The sequence below is a fragment of the Harmonia axyridis genome, chromosome 2 (assembly GCF_914767665.1).
Source record: "Harmonia axyridis chromosome 2, icHarAxyr1.1, whole genome shotgun sequence".
NCBI classification, from domain to species: domain Eukaryota; kingdom Metazoa; phylum Arthropoda; class Insecta; order Coleoptera; family Coccinellidae; genus Harmonia; species Harmonia axyridis.
Window position 1 is genome coordinate 30405915 of NC_059502.1, and position 18694 is coordinate 30424608.

General features: G+C 33.4%; 1 protein-coding gene across 7 annotated transcripts in view; it reads left to right on the plus strand.

The window, feature by feature from the left end:
• The window catches only part of LOC123674247 (collagen alpha-1(XV) chain), a 457507-nt gene that overhangs the window by 371531 nt on the left and 67282 nt on the right, over positions 1–18694 (plus strand). For all 7 annotated transcript variants that reach the window (XM_045609182.1, XM_045609184.1, XM_045609183.1 and 4 more), the window contains 2 exons: positions 1881–2239; positions 16321–16413. In XM_045609182.1, the coding sequence (XP_045465138.1) occupies positions 1881–2239; positions 16321–16413 (452 nt within the window). The remainder of the gene's footprint in view (positions 1–1880; positions 2240–16320; positions 16414–18694) is intronic.

The window sequence follows — 18694 nt, forward strand, 5'->3', positions numbered from 1 at the left end:
AGAATGCATGTCATCAAGGGAGGATAGCGATATACCGATGACATGCATTCTCCTTGGGTTACTTTCGATTATGATTCCTACGTAATGGCGTGGAGACCTTCTGTCTGACAATGGTTTATGTTGATGGCAATTTATATTGCTGATACATTAGATAACCAGATAAATAATTAATATCATACGATGATATTACTCGTTTGGAAATTGTACTAAATATTGTACTCATTGTTAATTTCATCGAAATATTATATTATCAGACGAATGAAACTTAAATATAATTCCTCTTTCATTTATTAAATCCAATCGATCTGATGGAGATATTGTATTTGATTGTATCAATTTTATTCTCATAATTTTCAGAAAATATACATACTGCTGGCAATACAAAAAGTGGTGATATAACATTAAAATAAATACTAAATTGACTTCTTTTCAAACAATTTAAACAATTCGACAAAATAACTGCATATTTGTGTGAAGCTCCAATGACAGTTAACATAGAGTCTTATTCGACATTTCTTCAAACTAGGCAATTTCCATGATTTTCCACATCAATTTTGCAGTTGTAATTGAGATTGAGGCTTGTTGTTGAAATAATTTGAGAATCAACTAGTTTCAAAATATGTTTAAGATTGATCCTAAATTAGAGGTTCAAACAAAATTTATAGATTCCTCGGATCTTCTTCTTGCAGTGCATCTACTATCATAGGTTTGCCATCATTATAATAATCGGGACTCTGTTGACTACAACTCAGAACAGTTGAACATTCCTTGGATCATTTCAAGAATAAAATGTCCTATAAATATGGACCCGCAATAGCTTTGTTTTCGAGACACAGGGGTGTTAAAGTTTGATTTTTTCAAGTTTTTTCTCATAGCACTTTTTCTTCGCAAGATATTTAAATTTAGCATAGGTATTTCAATTTAATGTTTTCATCAGGTGATATTCTAATTTCGAATGCAAATTTGCAGGGTGATATTTTTTCTGGAAAAGACTCCCTTATTTCCTCCAGAACTTTTTTGGTGTACCATTAGTAGTTTTACAAAATGTAAAAAGAAACTTTGGTCCAGTACTACAATTTTTGGTATCTTGTATTTTTGTTGCATCTGCTACCGATTTCAAGGAAAAAATCCAAATAATTCTTTATTTAAATTTTTTGTGTATTAAACTCGGTATTAACTCAAGAAAATCAAAATTAATATCAATAGGAGATGATGCAGCTAGTAAGCGTTGATGAAAAAATTAATTATAAATTTTGATGTTTTTTTATCCAATCTGTAGCAATGATTTATAAAGATTCGATAAACTAATTTAATCATCAAAAAAAGGAAGGACTACACCCTGTACCTTGAAAACAAAGCGTTTTCATGTCCATATTTATTGGACTTCCTCTTAAAATTAGCCAAGGAATATGTCATTTTCTTTCAATTTAGGAAAACCCAGCATATAGAACTAATATAGTATTTGAACGTTGGAAGGTCACTGATGGAATTAGAGCAGTATTTATTGTTTATGTCACTATTTGTGGTGATAGTCGCCGCAGTTCATTTTTTGAAAACAGAAAGTTTGAATATCGAAAGCATCATTTGGTGATAGTATATCTTCGTCTCTGCTCTTAGTTAGAAATGCTAATTCTATGTGTTTTTCCTATAAATGTGAAATAATCAATATCATCTGACTAGTAGTTATTAGCTTATGAATTAAGTTAAATTAAATTGAATATATACATACTCATTAACAGCTCCTTGACATAGTACACTCTTTTTTTTGCAGTCAATGTTTCAATATTTTCATTTCTATATAATAATAACTCTATTAAACCCAATATTTCAAAAAGAAAGTTAGCTCACGGAATTCATCATATAGATCTCCTCTTCAACAGGTAAACCTGGTGATAAAGGTGACAAAGGTGATCAAGGCAAACCTGGTCCACCTGGTGTGCCTGGAATAACATTCAATACGGACGATTCGATGGGAATTGCACCCGCTATCCCAGGTCCCAAAGGGGAACCAGGCGACAAAGGATCAAGAGGTGATAAAGGGGAAAGAGGAGAGGCTGGATTTCCCGGAGTACCTGGTTCAATTGGTCCTGTTGGAAGGGTGGGAGAAAAAGGTGATCGAGGTACTGACGGCGCCATGGGTCCCGTTGGTGGACCAGGCTCAAAAGGTGAAAAGGGAGAGCGAGGACCGCCTGGTGCTGTCATTATGCCTGATGGCAATGAGGAAGTAATTACTCTGAAGGTGAGTTAGCCTGATACTTTAAAAGTCACTTCAGTATAGAATATTCATATAAATGCACCTATATGAGATTTACACATGAAAAATCGAAAGAATCTATACTCTCCTCGGAAAATTTCAACTAATTCAAATCTGCTCTCAATGAGATATATTTAAGTTTTTTTTAATTCGCGATTAACGCGATCAACCTAAAATTTCGCGTATATCATGATATTTGTTATTTTACATGTAAATTTCAACCATGTTGAATTTGACTACGGGTCCGTAGTCAGTGAGTCGAACCTTTTTGTTGGAGAGTAATTGTCTGAAAAAAAACCAGACGTTATGCGATCCATTTGAAAACGTTCAAAAAGTTCAAACTCTGTCCATCTCATTCGAACCTAACTCTTGAAATCATGGTTTTAAGGCACGCATTCGATACACTAGAATCATTCTCAGTAAATATTATACCGTTTTAAAATCCTTATTCTCTTCTTCTAAGGTCAATTGCCAAACTGATTTAGTACCATTTTTTTCAATGGAATCAATTAAAGTTTTACAAAATATTTATTTTCAACATATACTTGGTTCGGCAAGAAGTGGCATAATCTTCCAAGTTGGAGCATTTGGAGAATTGAAGGTTACAGGTTACAGAAGCACTATTGAGGATAACTTAGGAAGGTGTGCATTTTCAGGAATAAAAAATGCAATATAATGCAATAAATGAACGACTAATTCGAAAAATGACTGTTATGACTTAGCTCCGGTTCCGGCTTGACGTCGGCTTCTGGGACACTCTGCATAACCATACCAAATATTTTTTGGATTGAAATAAACTGCATCAAGTCGTAACAGCTGAATTGATTCATTACAAATAATTAATTGAACATCTCACTCCGAAAATCGGATCCATAGATCTTGGGAGTGATAATACTGATAATACCTAGCTGCGCCGCCAAACCACCGTGCAGAGCAGAGCAATGACTCTAACATTAAAGAGAGAGAGTTTCAGTCTCCTGTCAAGTAACAATCTCGGTAACAATGCTGTATTTCTTGTAGACAGGGCCCCCGCAACCGCGCGTGCAACGCGTGCACCGCACGCGGGCGCCACTCTAAAAGGGCGCCAAAACCTCTTATAGAGGTGAAGAATCGATGGACCAAAGGTTTTCGAAAAAGATTCTTTCAAATTTTTCAACAATTTTTTTTTCCAAACTTTTTTCTTGCAATTTATACAAGTTTCTGAACGTCGCAATCGGCATGAAATATCTAGATATTGGTTCACAAAAACGCATGCTCGATGCTAATCCTAGGGCATTTTTTGCGCTATGTGCTGCACACAGCTTAAATTTAACTGAAAATGATGCTGCTAAGGTTTAAAATAAAACAGTGGACTCTTTTGATATTGTAAAAGAACTTTATATATATTTCTCTTCATCCACAAAAAGATTGGAATGTTATAAACAGCATGATCCTCAGTTACGTATAAAACCCCTAAGTGATACTAGATGGTCTAGTAGAATTGATGCTAAAGTTTCATTTCATTCAAATATGTGATAGCCTTTTAGAAATAGCAGAAAATGATACTTTTAACATAAAACAAGACATAAAGCAAGTTCTCTTTGATTAAATATTCATTCTTTTAAATTTATTATCAGTATCATAATTTCTTATGATGTTTCATTCCAGATTAATATTGTAAGCAACATGATGCAAAGTGTAGCGATTGACATAAAGGTGTACCAAAACCATTTGAAGAATTTAGTTGATCATTTCAAAAATTATAGGGATGATAATGCTCTTGAGGAAAAACTTGCGGGAGCTGGAAAACTAGCGTCTGTTCTTGAGATAGATCAAGGTTTTTCTCCATTATATACTGTAAGACGAAAGTATAAACCGAAATTGTTCGATTATGAACAGACAGAAGATCCAAAAATCGCTTTTAAAATAAATTTCTTTTAGAAAATAATTGATCAAACACTAAGTTCCTTAAATATAGATAAAGTTAACGTTTTCTGTTTTATTTGTGATATTCTTAAATTAAATGACAAATATCTATTGAAATGCTGTCATGCTCTTCAACAAAAGCTAACTGATGACAGGAAAAAAAGAGACTGACGTGAAAGAAAATGATTTATTCAACGAGATAAAAGCCCTAAGATTGTTTTCATTATCTGAAAATCCTCTTGAAATTCTACAATATATTTTTGAAAATAATCTAACTTCTTCTCTACCGAATCTTAGTATTGCCTCAAGAATCCTTCTCACTTTACCTGTGTCCTGTGTCTGTTGCTTCTGGTGAGAGATCATTCACTGAATTAAAAATTTTTAAAAACTATTTGAAGTCTACCATGTCTCAAGAAAGATTTTCTGCATTGGCAATCTTAGATATAGAGCAAGAGATACTCGATAAAATTGATTGATTGATAATATAAAAGAATTTGCAGCAGCCAAATCTAGAAAAACATCCCTTCAATTTCTGGATTAATCCTAATTAAATGTTTATGCCTTTATGAATAATTTATAGAAGAATACAGCTTAAGTTTTGAAACACATTTGAAATGTATTATGTTACAAATAACACCATAAAATTCTTAAGGCAATGAAGGTTGCTGATAGATTTTCATCCATTCTACACTAAATACTCAACTAAACTTAAGAAAAAAAATTTCCGATTATACAGTAGTACTTTTCTCCACCTCCCCCCTTTAAGGGGCGCCAAAATGTTCCGCACGCGGGCGTTGATGTCCCTTGCGGGGGCCCTGCTTGTAGATATGAATAAAATCAGTTTAAATTCAGAATCAAAGACTGGGCATACTGGCATGAATTTTTTCGATTGGTTACATATGTTAAAACAATCATAACATCGTTTAGGTCGCCTGTCATGTGATGTAGAAGTCATGCATCTCTCTTCGACTTTGGAGTCGATTCCTCTCTATCTACATTCATTATTAGATCATTTACGGCATGACTAGACATAATCATCAAATTCGAATAAGTGTTACTTATGAATTATACAGACGAATTGAATGAAATACATTTTATTGGATGAAAAAAAAATTTTTTTTTTCTGAGAATACATCTCTTCATTTTCAAGAAAATGTTTAAAGTGACGCAGTTGATAAATCCGAAATGACATTTCAACGCTTTCATATTCAATATTGTATCCCTACTCTCCTAGGCAACTATATAAAATCTGTCAGTCATGTAATATCACGAAAGTTCTGAATAATAAAAGAGCATCTGTCAAATATTCATTCTGGTATAGCCTCTCCATAAGATTTTCACAATTCTCATTTATAGGTGTAGAATTCCCTTCAAAAGAAAATATTGCAACGGGCTTCTGTACAGAGTCGCAATTTTTTACAGGAACTTTCGTATATTGAAATTCGAGGCTTCTATATAAAGTCTGGGCCTACAATGTTCGGAAAACCGAGGAAACTTTTTTGTCACATAACAAGAAATATCTCGTCTAGACGGTATTATTGGAGTGTTTTTTTTTTGATTCGGAGAATTAGATTGAAAGTGAGGAAGTGAGGATTTTTAATCTGCATTCTGTACACATTTGATTCAATTCCGACGTCCTTAAAGCCCGCACATCTATTGAAAATGCATTCACAAAAGGGTTTCATCTGATCTTCTTTTAATTAATCATTTCTAAAATTTGACAGAATGAAATAAATTGAGAGAGAAGTGGAATTTTTTGCAAAAATAAATCATTTTATTCCCCATTCTTTTCTCTTTTGATGCTAGGATAATTAGCCAAATGGTCTAAAGAAACAGTTAGAAGCAGTAACTTGAAGTCAGCGCCTTTTACTTGCTTGTTCCAATTCGGATTCATAAGGATATATTCACAACGTTCCACAAAATTTGGCAAGTAGATATTCCCTTCATTATACTCATTTGAGTCTTATGGACTTATGAACACAAATCTGAAGTCAAAACTCCCTGTTCTCAAAGAATGACGAGATGCTGTCAAACCAATGACATTTGACACTAGACACGAAAATTTAATTGAGGACTTTCAAACGGGACTAATTCAGATGACATTGATATTTTATTCAAATTGTCTTATGAAGATTACGGAAATTCTAAGAAATCGGTGAGCTCCCAGAAAGATTTTTTTTCTATGTATATCAGATGATAATCTAGATATCAGATCAGAAAAACATGCTACATGGATAATACTTTTTCCTTGAATTTTATATATTGACTGAGAGATTTTGATATATTGATCTCCCCTGAAACGAGCAAACAAAAAATTAGATAACGATGAAGTCCATTTAGACCCAAACAATATAGACACTAGTTCTCTTGAAACGCACAAGGTCTTAGTTCTTATGAGGTAGCAAAGAATGGGACAGTCAGCATAAAAATTATCCTTCTTTCATTATGCAGATTGAAAGGTATAAAATCAATGTTATGCTTCCTGTGTGATTTTACATTCAAAATAAGTTGAAATATTCCAGATGAAAATCCATTTATGTATCAATAATTGATATACAGGGTTGCCACTTTTTCAATGGGATTGTATTGGTAACTTTTAAACCATAAGAGTTAGAAGGTCGGTCAAATGGAGAAAAAGTTGCATGCATAGAAGCATTATGAAGCAGTTCAAACAGATCGAAATTATCAGGGCCGGTTATTGAGATATCATAAGAAAAATAAATTCTGTCATTTTGATTTTTCTTTTTTTCCCACTTTATTTCAAATATTATCAAGAAATGTTACAGGAATTTTTTATTCGACAGTAAATTGTTCTCAATTTCACGTAATCAGATTTCGTATCCAACGTTTCGTGCTCTCTGGGCCACCCTCAACCTCATTTTTTTCAATACGGACCTGTATATTTTATGACACTTTTCGAAATAAATTTTAACTATGAATTTCTTTCATTGAGTTTTTCAGTTCGATACACCGTTCTGGCTCAAACGATAGTTGAAAATTGGCGTATTTGACTGTCCCTGTAAAAACCTACTTTTTGAGGTAGCTTTGATTTATTCGATTTCATATGTTTTTTGGTGTGCTGAATCAATTTGAGTTTTACCACCAAAATTTCGTGCCGAAACATTGAAAAAAATGCAAAAAGTAGAAAAATTTCATTTTTGGTGTTTTTTTGCATATGGAATATCATTTTTTCGTGATAAACTTTTCCATACAAAAACAAATTGAAAAAAATTCGTACAGAATTTTTTCCAATTTCCGATAAACCGTTCTGGCTAAAATCTTATTTGTCTCTACAAAAACCCACTTTTTCCACTTGTCTTCTACTCAATAATTTGTTCTTCCAATACAATCCAGATGGGTTTAAAATATCAAGCCATAAATTTTCTGGAATGAAGGATTTTAATTCAGTTTAGTTCTTTATATTTATTTCAATGATTATATCAAGGAAATAATACCGTTGTAGTATTTACGCAATAGAGTGCTCAATCAAACTTTTATATAGGAAGGACATCGACGAAAATCGATATTTTCCGATTTCTATACAAAAAACCGCTGAAAAATTAAATTTGTTCAATTTTTTTTGCCGTCACGAAATTTTGATGGCAAACCTCAGATTTGGATTCAGCACCCCAAAAAACATATTAAATCGAAGAAGTAAAAACTACCCCAAAAAGTGAGTTTTTGCAGAGAGTCAGGACGGAGTAATCGGACAAAAAACTTGATCAAAAAAATGTGTAGGAAATTTTATATACTTTGTTTTTGTGAAGAAAGGTTATTCAGGAAAAATCGATACTTTCCGAGTAGGTAATATTCAAAAAACCGCCAAAATATAACGTTTTTTAACTTCTTTTTGCATTTCAATGCTTTCTCAATGTTTCATCACAAAATTTTGGTTACAAACCTCAGATTCGGATTCAGCACCCCAAAGAACATATCTATTCGGAGGAATCAAAACTTACCTAAAATTTTTCCGTGATGAGCACAAGTTGACTGGATTAATAGTGTAAATGATGTAAAATCGCATTTGGAATATGCATAATTGAAATATCATCATAACCATCAATTAATACAGGAGCGGTGATTGACGAGTTTCAATTGATTTTCTATCCATAAAAGCCTTAGAATTTGCGAGATTAACTCGAACTCGTGTTAAATCACAGAATGCTTCTGAACCTTAATCGAACAACATTATTGTTAATCCCTGTTCAGTCCTTCACAAGTGATTCCTGATTGAACAAGCGCCCCAAAACAATGTCAACATTTGTCCCTACATCGATAGGTGGACGAAAGCTCCAACCAGTTGCTGGCTATCGATAATGCAGTACATTTATTCATCACTTCATATTATAACTTTATAGTTTCTTCACTTTATACCACCATTTCACCGCTCAACAGCTGATTAATGTTCGTCAGAATCTTTCTTTTGATTATTGAATACAATTCAGCTTTCAACAGAAATATTTTGAAAATTCTAGGGAAATCTTTTTTCTGAGAATTATAAAAATGTTATAGAAATTATTCCGAATATGAAATGAATATTCGCGGACGTATGGGTAAGGGTATAAGAATACCTAAATACATAAAACTATAAATTCTTCGATTCATTAGATCTTCATATGATTTGTTTTTTGACCTTCTCTTTCAGGAAATTTTATTCTGAAAATGGTAAGAAAAATTATACGGTTGAAATAATGCATGCTGCAATTCAAAAACCTAGAAACTGAAATTTTATATTGAAGAAATTTATAAGCTATATCAGTTAAGAGGGATTACCAATACGTGGTTTTTCGCGTATCAGTCAAACTTTGGTACCCATTCATTTTCCTTCTGCGCTCCTGCGATGACCAGACTCTGTACGTTGTACAGATAAGTTATACATTCACTTCATCTTCTTTCTTTTTTCGAGGCAAAAAAGCAGAGGGTAGCATTATACGACAACTTTCATGGAATTATCGTTTTACCTCCTTTTACTGATTTTTGGGAGGTCTTTTTCACGAATTTTTCAATAATATATCAGTGCTTTGTACAAACTACATACCATCATTTTTTCTGCGAAAAACGAAAAGTTACCAAAATTTCATTTTTTTCTTCATTCGCACATTGAAAAGGTTTACTTTCTCCCATAAATATCGAGGATTTGTACGATTTTTTTTCCTCTTAGTTAAAGTTTCATGATAGTATATCAAATAACTACAGAAAAGTTTTTACAGAATAGTAGTATAATTCTATCTTTGAAATTTATTTTGCATTTGTATATCTGAGGAGGTAGGTTCGAATTTAATTCGCTTAGGTTGTAAGACGAAGACTTCCAGAATAACATCAGCCTGTTTTGTGAGAGGATTTTTATTTATAAAGTAGAAAAACAAATTCATTTCTGTTTTTGTAGTCTATTATCGATACCAGTGTACCATTTCCAAAAAAAATGTTTTTTCGTAGAATAATTATAAAAGCACAACATCTGCATTGAAAATATTCTCTGTATAGTGCGAAAGAAATATAATGGAGATTATTAAATTCATTGATGATCCTCGACTCCCATTATCGTAATTAAATTTGTAATGAAAAAATAAAAACCATTCTTTTCGTAATCATTTTGAAATCTTCATAATATCGATTACGAGAAAAAATGAAATCACAATGTATTTTTACTTGATTATACTATAATCGTATAAGAAGAAAGTCCACTGCAAAAGAGTTTCATTAATTTTATTGGGAACTAATTGAAATTCCGGTCTGATTAATCGTCAGGTTATAGTGAAATAGCTTGAGTAACGCCAAGTATTCCAATTGTCGCCTGAATTCACGCTACGGAGGCAATCGAAGCTATAACTCTTCATTAAAATTTGCAGTTAATTTCTATTGAGGAGTAAGGGATTATGAAGTCCTTATCTGAAATAATTTAGAGCACCATTCGATTAAAATAGGAAACTACTTTTTCCGATTTCATCTGCTGAACTCCTGCTGGAATGATCCCACGAGATTTACCTCTGAATATATAGCACTTGAACATCTCACAGTTGGAAGATTAATATTTCAATTGCTTGCAGCTAAGCTGTCAAAAAATAATGGTGTTTTCACTGATAAGATTTTGTTAAATATAATTCTGACGACTCGCTCGGCATTGGTCTCTTTTCATCCTTAAGGAGGCGATATACAAAGAATTTACCTACAGTGACTTGATGACCACAGTGGCGACACGAGTGGTCTTGTTTTTGATTGGCTGCCGGTTTCTGAGCCTAAATATGGCGACTTTTTGTTTACATTCTGGGTTTATGTAATTTTTGGGATTCATTCGAAATGTCAGGCACATTTTATTAAGTCACTGTAGTAGGTATTCTTCAGAATAATTTTGTTCTATATACGAATTGATCAGGCCCAATAATTTTAACTTTGACAAACTGACAGTTCCGTTCAGTCAATCGCATTCTAAAGTTTTATAGCTAAGTCCCGTCGCATTCGCCATTTTTTAGCTCAATTGAACGTATTGTCGCCACTGTGTTTTATTGAGTCACTGTAAATATACCAATCAACGGCATCATTTCAAAATTTTCATTTATTCTCTAAGAAGTAGTTTATCTATTATTGATTAACCTCAAAACGACATTGGCAGAAAGACGACGTGGGCGCCGTCATAAGAAATGATGCAGATGTCAAGTGAAAAGGGACCAATAGCATTAAAATCCAAGAAGGCTGGTCCCTTCACTAGACTCCACATCTTAAGGTTTTTTAAAAGTTTTTGAATTAGATCATAATGTAATAATATTCATGTTATATTGATTAATATATAATTATTCGTCTCATAATATAGGGTGATTCACCGGGATATCCTATTAGACGTTTATGGAAAACTAATCATAATTTTGAGCTGAAAATTTGGATATCGGGGTTTGAGACAATGATCTTTCTCCCTAAAATATTTTCAGATCTCTACAACTTCCGATTATACCGGAAACAGACAACTACTTCCTTATTTCAAATGGCACACCCAGTATATTATTGCATCATTAGATAGCTTTTTTGATGGCAATTTCGGCAATATGCCATACCTTAGGTAAAAATTCAAAGGTTCATGAGTTATTGGGATTCTTATGAAAAATAAGGTGGCGATGAGGACTCACATTTTTTTGAATATTTCAGCAGAAAAAGCTTTTTTCGAAAATTTTTTTTTTCTTTTTCGATTCCGCAAATATTTGCGGAATCGCTACGCTCAACTAGGAATTCAGCCAAGGCAGTCAATCTACTTCGCTGCTGAGTTAAACATTTAATTTTTTCTTCGATTGTTCATAATGATACATGTGAAATATTGTATTTGCAAATCATTACAATTTTCACAATCTTTTCATTTTTCCTGTAGTTATATATTGAAATGCAATTGATTGAAATCGCAAATGTTGGAATCGTTGATTACTATGGAAATTTATGTATCCATGCATGATAATTATTATTTGACAATTTATGAGATAACTGACAGTTTCTTGAAGAAATATCGGATATATTTATATTATGGACAATGATAGCGACTTAGTACTTACTCCTCCAGAAATGAGGAAGGCAGAAAAAATATTCATTGTCAGAAAATGTCAAATGTTTAATTCGCATTGAGAATAATAATCAATCACCTTGCTGCCTATAGGTAGGAAAGTAGTAATTTTGCTGCCTAGGCAGAAAAAGTATTACTTTGCTAATTGTTATGTGTCTGCAAAATCGATATTTGCTGTTAATCGAAGAAAAATAACTTTTTTCGGCAACCGTCCGGGAAGTGCTCATTTTCCGGACGCTTTTTCTCTGAGAATATAGCATTTCCTGGCCTAGTCCGGAAAGTACGTACTTCCCGGACTAGGCCGGTAAAGAATCACGTCGTTTGTGTCATTGTGGATATGAAAATCTTGGTAGGTGTATTTTTAATGAAATGCAGTTGATCATTACTATAGCAACCGGGAAAACGGCTGAAAGTTCATATGAAATTAGTTGCCAACAATTTGTATGTTTTTTGATCGCAATCGCAATAATACTAATTTACGTAACAAGTCCGGAAAATAGGGTTTTCTTGGACGAATAGACAAAATTCCAGGACGAATGTAAGCGAGTCCTGGAAGTCTGTGAGTCCAAAAAAACCATTTTCGGGCGTGTTGCGTACAATATTTTTTCGACAACCATGTAAAATAACACTATCGCTGCTGCTTTCCATATTTTATTGCGATTGCGATCAAAAAACATGCAAATTTTTGACAACTAATTTCATATGAACTGTCAGCCGTTATCTCGGTTGCTATGGATTCTATGATTCTTTTCCGGCCTAGTCCGGGAAGTACGTACTTTCCGGACTAGGCCGGGAAATGCTACTTTCTCAAAGAAAAAGCGTCCGGGAAGTGAGCACTTCCCGGACGGTTGCCGAAAAAATATGTTTCGTCTCATTGATTTTTTATTGTACACGGTTGCCGAAAAAATATTGTACGCAACACGCCCGAAAATGGTTTTTTTGGACTCACGGACTTCCAGGACGAGCGGCGTCAGCTCGTCCTGGAATTTTGTCTTTTCTTCCAAAAGAACCCTATTTTCCGGACTTGTTACATAAATTGCTATTCCGATCAGAAAATAGCCCGGGAAAATTCGTTGCATAGCAACGCTTTAGAGTATTGTGTGGTTTAAATTTGCTCTGAGAAATTAGGCATTCATGAGCGTTTTCAGAAATATACTTTTTCGTTATTTTCGTTGATAATTTACCATCTGATATCAGAAACACACGAACCTTAAATCTAACAAAATGAATTTTTCTGATCCCATTATTCGCCAAATGGATCCACAAAGGTATGTTCAGGTTCAAAAGTCCCGCAATTGCGTAATAATTAACCGAAAGCACGAATTTCCACGGAACACAAAATTAGAATTTTCCCTCCGGCAGGTGGACAATCGCAGGCAAAAACATGTGTATGTGTGTTTTGCGGTCGGTATCTCCGAGAGTAATCAATCGCCTCTGGAGCCGGCAATGCAATAAAGTGTGAGGTACAGCTTCTGTCTTTCTCATGTAATAGATGATCTTCACTGCCTTCAAAGAGTGGAAGTTCCATTACCTCAGTCATCAATTCACTTGATATAACTTTTTTCGAATTCGGGCGGTTGATTACCTTTTTTTAACTTACATTTCCGAATTGCATTCTGTTTCTGTAAGAATTGGAATGCATCTTCGATGCTGCTGGATACGGTCGTAAAGTGTTGAGTTTTGCTCTATTTTTCCAGATAATTACTCTTTGGAATCGTTTGCGAAGTGAAGCAGATTTATGAGAGCCCGAGTTAATTATTATTTTGATGAGGGTATGTTTCACTCATAAAACTCAGATGACTCACGATATCACATGATCCATTTAATTTCTAATAAAAACGCTTCCAATTTAACGTCGGGGTTTGTTATTTTCACATCAAATGGGAATTATACTATTCGGTCGGGACGCGCCAGAATCATATCCGATTTAATATGGCTAGAAACTATTAATATTATTAACGCTGCTTGTGTTGACTCGCGTTGTGTCGGGGATCGACAGGGCCGTCGCTAACCAAACTGTCGCCCTAGACAGAGGCCCAATTTGCCGCTCTTATTGTCAAATCTGCAGAAATTAAAAATTAATATTGAGTACTCGGGGAGTTTGAAAAATTGAAGGCATTCCAGTCCAAAATACTGCGTATGATAGCAGGAGTACGTCACAAACTACAGTCTACAAAATGATCTGAGAATAAAATCAATAAAAGATACAATAAAGCCAAGAATCAACAAATACAAGAACCGAACCACAGATCATGAAAATATAATGATAAGCAGTCTTTTCGCCCAACTCCTCTTGGAGAAGAGATTGAAAAGAACCTGGCCCGAAGACCTCTTGGAGGAATGATTTTGGGGAGAACCATTGATGGATGGTACCCGACTCAAGCCATGAACCAATATTTAATAACATTTACTAATTACGGTATAAGTAGATTAAAATATGCAATAAACAGTTAATAAAAAAAAATCTCTTAAAAAAATTTAAATACTTGACAATAGGGCAAGTTTTTATTAACAAAAAAAAAATGGAAAAATATTGAAATTTCGGAAAAAATCAAAGAACAGAATGTAGAGTATGACTGAATTAATTTCAGTTTAGAAAAACTATGCTCTGCACCAGCTACAGACATCCTGAGGACTATGCACGAGTTTAAAAATAATTCCTTCAACTGATTATCGTTAATATACCCCAGAGTTTGAATTGGTGATGATAAGATTGTGAAGGCAGCGATCATCATCACTAAGTCAGTTTTTTTCATATATTTCAATGTTGGATGGGATTCATCTATTTCGTTCGTTTTGGAACAGTGGTATATTAAATGTATTTTCTATTAAGTCCTAAAATATCAAGAAGCTGTCCCAAACACGCAATAAAAGTTCGTCAAAGAGAACGCTGACAAGCCTGATGAATGCATGAATTTCAGCCAGCAAAATTACCTAACATTTTTAAGGAAGGAACTTCCAAAAAATTATCTAAGATCAATTACTAGTAAAAAAGTACTATAAGTGGCATAGAACGTTTCTGAAGATATTTATGATTAAATAAGTCATGTTCTGATGAACCAATAGAATCCGTAAATTTCCCATAGTTACATCGTATTGATAACTGGATATATTATTGACGACTTGGTATAATCGTTTTGTTGTTTCGCCTCCTGCAATATTGGGATCATTTCCACAGTTTCATTCTCGGACATCAATCTCAGTGAAATGTGATTGAATTATCAAAATGCAGTACTTTGGATATAACGAGCGTTTATTTAAATTCGTGGTCAAGAGTGCTGTGGAGAAATTAGAGTTGATTTTCAGTGATATATAAACAAATGTTAGTGATATGCTACAAGGTAAGCGCTACTTGTAATCACAGGAAATCAACTATAATTTCTCCACAACACTCTTGACCACGTCTTTTAATGAACGCTCGTGAGTTGATGAAATTATTCGTTATGTAATCGTCACGACTACCAACTCGAGCATAGACAATTTATTTCGATTATACCTATTCACTCGACGTATTTCGCGAAACACAACTCGAGTAGCTCTCGTGATGTTTCGCGAACTACGTCTCGTGAATCAGTGTATAATCGAATATTGCCTATGCTCTTTTGATATTATTACTGACTTTTATTCTCGAAAAATTTCAACCAATCATAATAACTATATTAACATATTAGCAACGAAGCAATATTTTTGACTATTCTCCTCAAAAATTTGAACCAATCATGTTAACGCATATGATGATACAAATAACTTATCAACGAACTTAATATCAATGCAACGTGGAACTATCCGGGTATTTGCACGTGTGCATTAGGTGGATATTCTTGTGACATTTTAAACCATCGAAAACATTCGGGATGATTGTCAAAAAGTTTTTATTCATTTAAATTGAGGTGAATGGTTTTCAGAAAACACTGCTTAATAATTTAGCTGATATTGTTTTCCATCAATATTGGCATATCTTTATCTTTGCAATAAAAATGAACGTCCTTTGATATCTCTCAAAATATAGTGTTTTTTTTTCAATAAAGAAATGAAACCTCTTATTGGAAAACCCTGTACTATCTCTACACTCCTACACTAAAGATCCATCCAATAAAAATGAACCGAAACGTTATACCTACTGCAATTGCCTTAAATTTTTCAAGATGACAAAATCGGAATACCAATAATTACACAATAAATGAATAATAAACACAATGAATAAAGATGCCTTCAACAATAGTGTGGTTACTTTGAAGTTCAGTGTAGTACTGAGTGTACTGTAAAACTTGAAAAGTGTCAGATGCCAATAAGCAATTTCAATTGAGATAAACGAATACAATAATCCTACGCTATATCGGCTTTTTCTCTCAATGAGAAATCCCTTCATTAAATTTTCATTTTTCATAAAAGTTATCCATCATCGATTTAATACACTATCAAAAACTTCGATAAAAGACCCGCACTATGACAAGCGACTACCCGAACATGTACACGGAAATACACTAAGCTTAGGAACAAAAACTTTTAGAGCTCTTTCAAGTGTACACGGATCTTTTGTGCATTCGTCAGTTCACCGCGTTGTCGTCATTAATTCATGGAAAGGCTCGTTCTTAACTCATTTTACGTTTTTCTATTACAGGGTGAAAAAGGAGATCCGGGCAGGAGGGGAAGGAGAGGAAAACCCGGACCTCCGGGACCGCCAGCAAAGTCATCATCGTCGGACATTTGGACAGTGAGTATTCTTTTATTTGTGAGAGTAATCCGAGAATTTCAGGATTTTCCTTTTATATTTGCTATCTCTTATAATTTTCCGTGCAAAATATATTGCTATCGATACCGATGTGTAATAGTTTGGATCCTTTAAACGGTTCACCAGATATAAAAAGTCATGGGAAAATATACAAGGTGAGTCAATTGAGCTTGATCGGTCGATAACTCTTGGAAATTTTCGGCTAGCAGAATTATTCAAATCTTGACGGAAAATTATGCCCAGCGCATGAGCTTAAATCATTTTTGATTCTACAAGCTAGTCTGAAAATGATGAAACACGATATCACCCTGTTTTTTTTTAATGGGAATGTCCAAATTTTATATCATACTCATAATCTCTATAGAATTCTTGAGTAAGTTCTGCACCTTAGTTAGGATAATATATATTGAGTTATTGGGTATAGGTGACCAAATATATTCCAGTAAATTACTCTTTATTTCTATTCAGTAATGACGACGTTTCGGCTATTGTTTGTAGCCATTCTCAAGTCTAAAAAAATTATCCTACTTCAGATCTTACAATGAAAATAATACTACAAATACTCTTTAAAACACCAAAAAAACAAATACAATAAACACTATACAACAAAAAATTAATAAAAATCACACTTTGTGACACTATCTCAAACGACAGAACATAAGACAGGAAAATAGAGAATTTTCTCACCATTATGTAACAAGTATTTCTAAAACAGAGTAAGCACCATCGTTACTATTATTCTATTATTCATGATCTCTGAGATGTGAAAATATATCATATATACAATTATATTCTTGGGAAATTTCACGAAAATATCAGATGGAAAAATGTGTGATTGATGCAAAACGTTAGATAAATAAACAATCCATCATCCATCCTCCTTCAGTTCTTAATCAACAATCCTTACTCGTTGCTGTATGTTAGGTTATCTATTTCTTCTATTTTTATACTTTATTATATTGGAATAAATTGAACTGAAATTCGCACAGTCTGTTATTCTATTCATTGACTTTATTTCTCGTTTTATAAAAATTTTTTATGCTATTTCTCTTTTGTTCTTTATTTTTTCCTTATATAGAATGCTAGTTTCTTCAAAATCCATATCGTGGCCTAGCTTCAAAACATGTTCTGATGTTCGGCTAAAGCCGTACTTTCTGCTTTATTCGTCCTAATCGTACTCTTATGTGCGGAAATTCTGTTTTTCAACTTTTGCTTTGTTGTTCCAATATATTTAAGATCGCAGGTTTTACAGGGAATTGAATAAACTAGATTTGACTGATCTCATTTTTCAGTTTTATCTTTAATTTTTGTATAAATAGTAAGTTTAGCTTATTTTCACTTTTAAAGACCACTGCATATCCATATTTTTTCATTATGTTTCTGATTTTTTCTCCAGCACCCTTTATGTATGTTAATACTAACATTTTTGTCAAGTCTATTTCTTTTTTTGTTTTCTGTTCTGTGTTGTAATGAAGGAAAATGCGATTCTTCACTATTCTTTCTACCATTTTTTTAGGGAAGCCATTTTCAAGTAGTACTTGTTTAACTAAGGCCAATTTTTCTTCTCTATGTATTGGTGATGAAAGTTTTATTGCTCTATCACTAAGTCCTATAGCCAATGTTTCTTTTCGTTTTTTGGGGTGACATGATGAATAATGAAGGTACCTTCGGGACCAAGTGGGCTTTTGGTACCATCTTGTTGCAATACTTCCATTATTTCTTCTCAACAAAACATCTAAAAATGCGATTGTTCCATTTTTTTCTTTTTCAATTGTAAAACTAATGTTCGTATGAAAACCGTTGAAGAATTCTAAAACTTCGTTTTCTTTTCCTTCTTGTATTGATAAAACAATGTCATCCATATATCTCTTATAGAAACCAAGATTTATCTTCAACAACTTTCTTATTTCTCCTTCAATATACTCCATCACTAAATTAGCTATAGATGCTGCTATTGGGTTACCCATAGCAATTCCTTCTTTTTGTGAGTACCATTTTCCTTTATATGAGAAGTAAGTATTTTCAAGGCAAAATTTTACTCCAGTTAAGAATTCGTTTTTTTTAAGAGATGTATGATCTTTTATTTCCTCACATTTGTTTGACACCACAGAAACAGCCAACTCTACTGGAATATTCGTATAAAGTGATACTACATCCAAGGACACGAGAACATGATCAGTGGGTATTTTAATTTTTCTTATATATTCAACAAACTGCCAAGAATCTTTAACGTAGGGATCCGTTTTCCCGACTACGTTCTGTA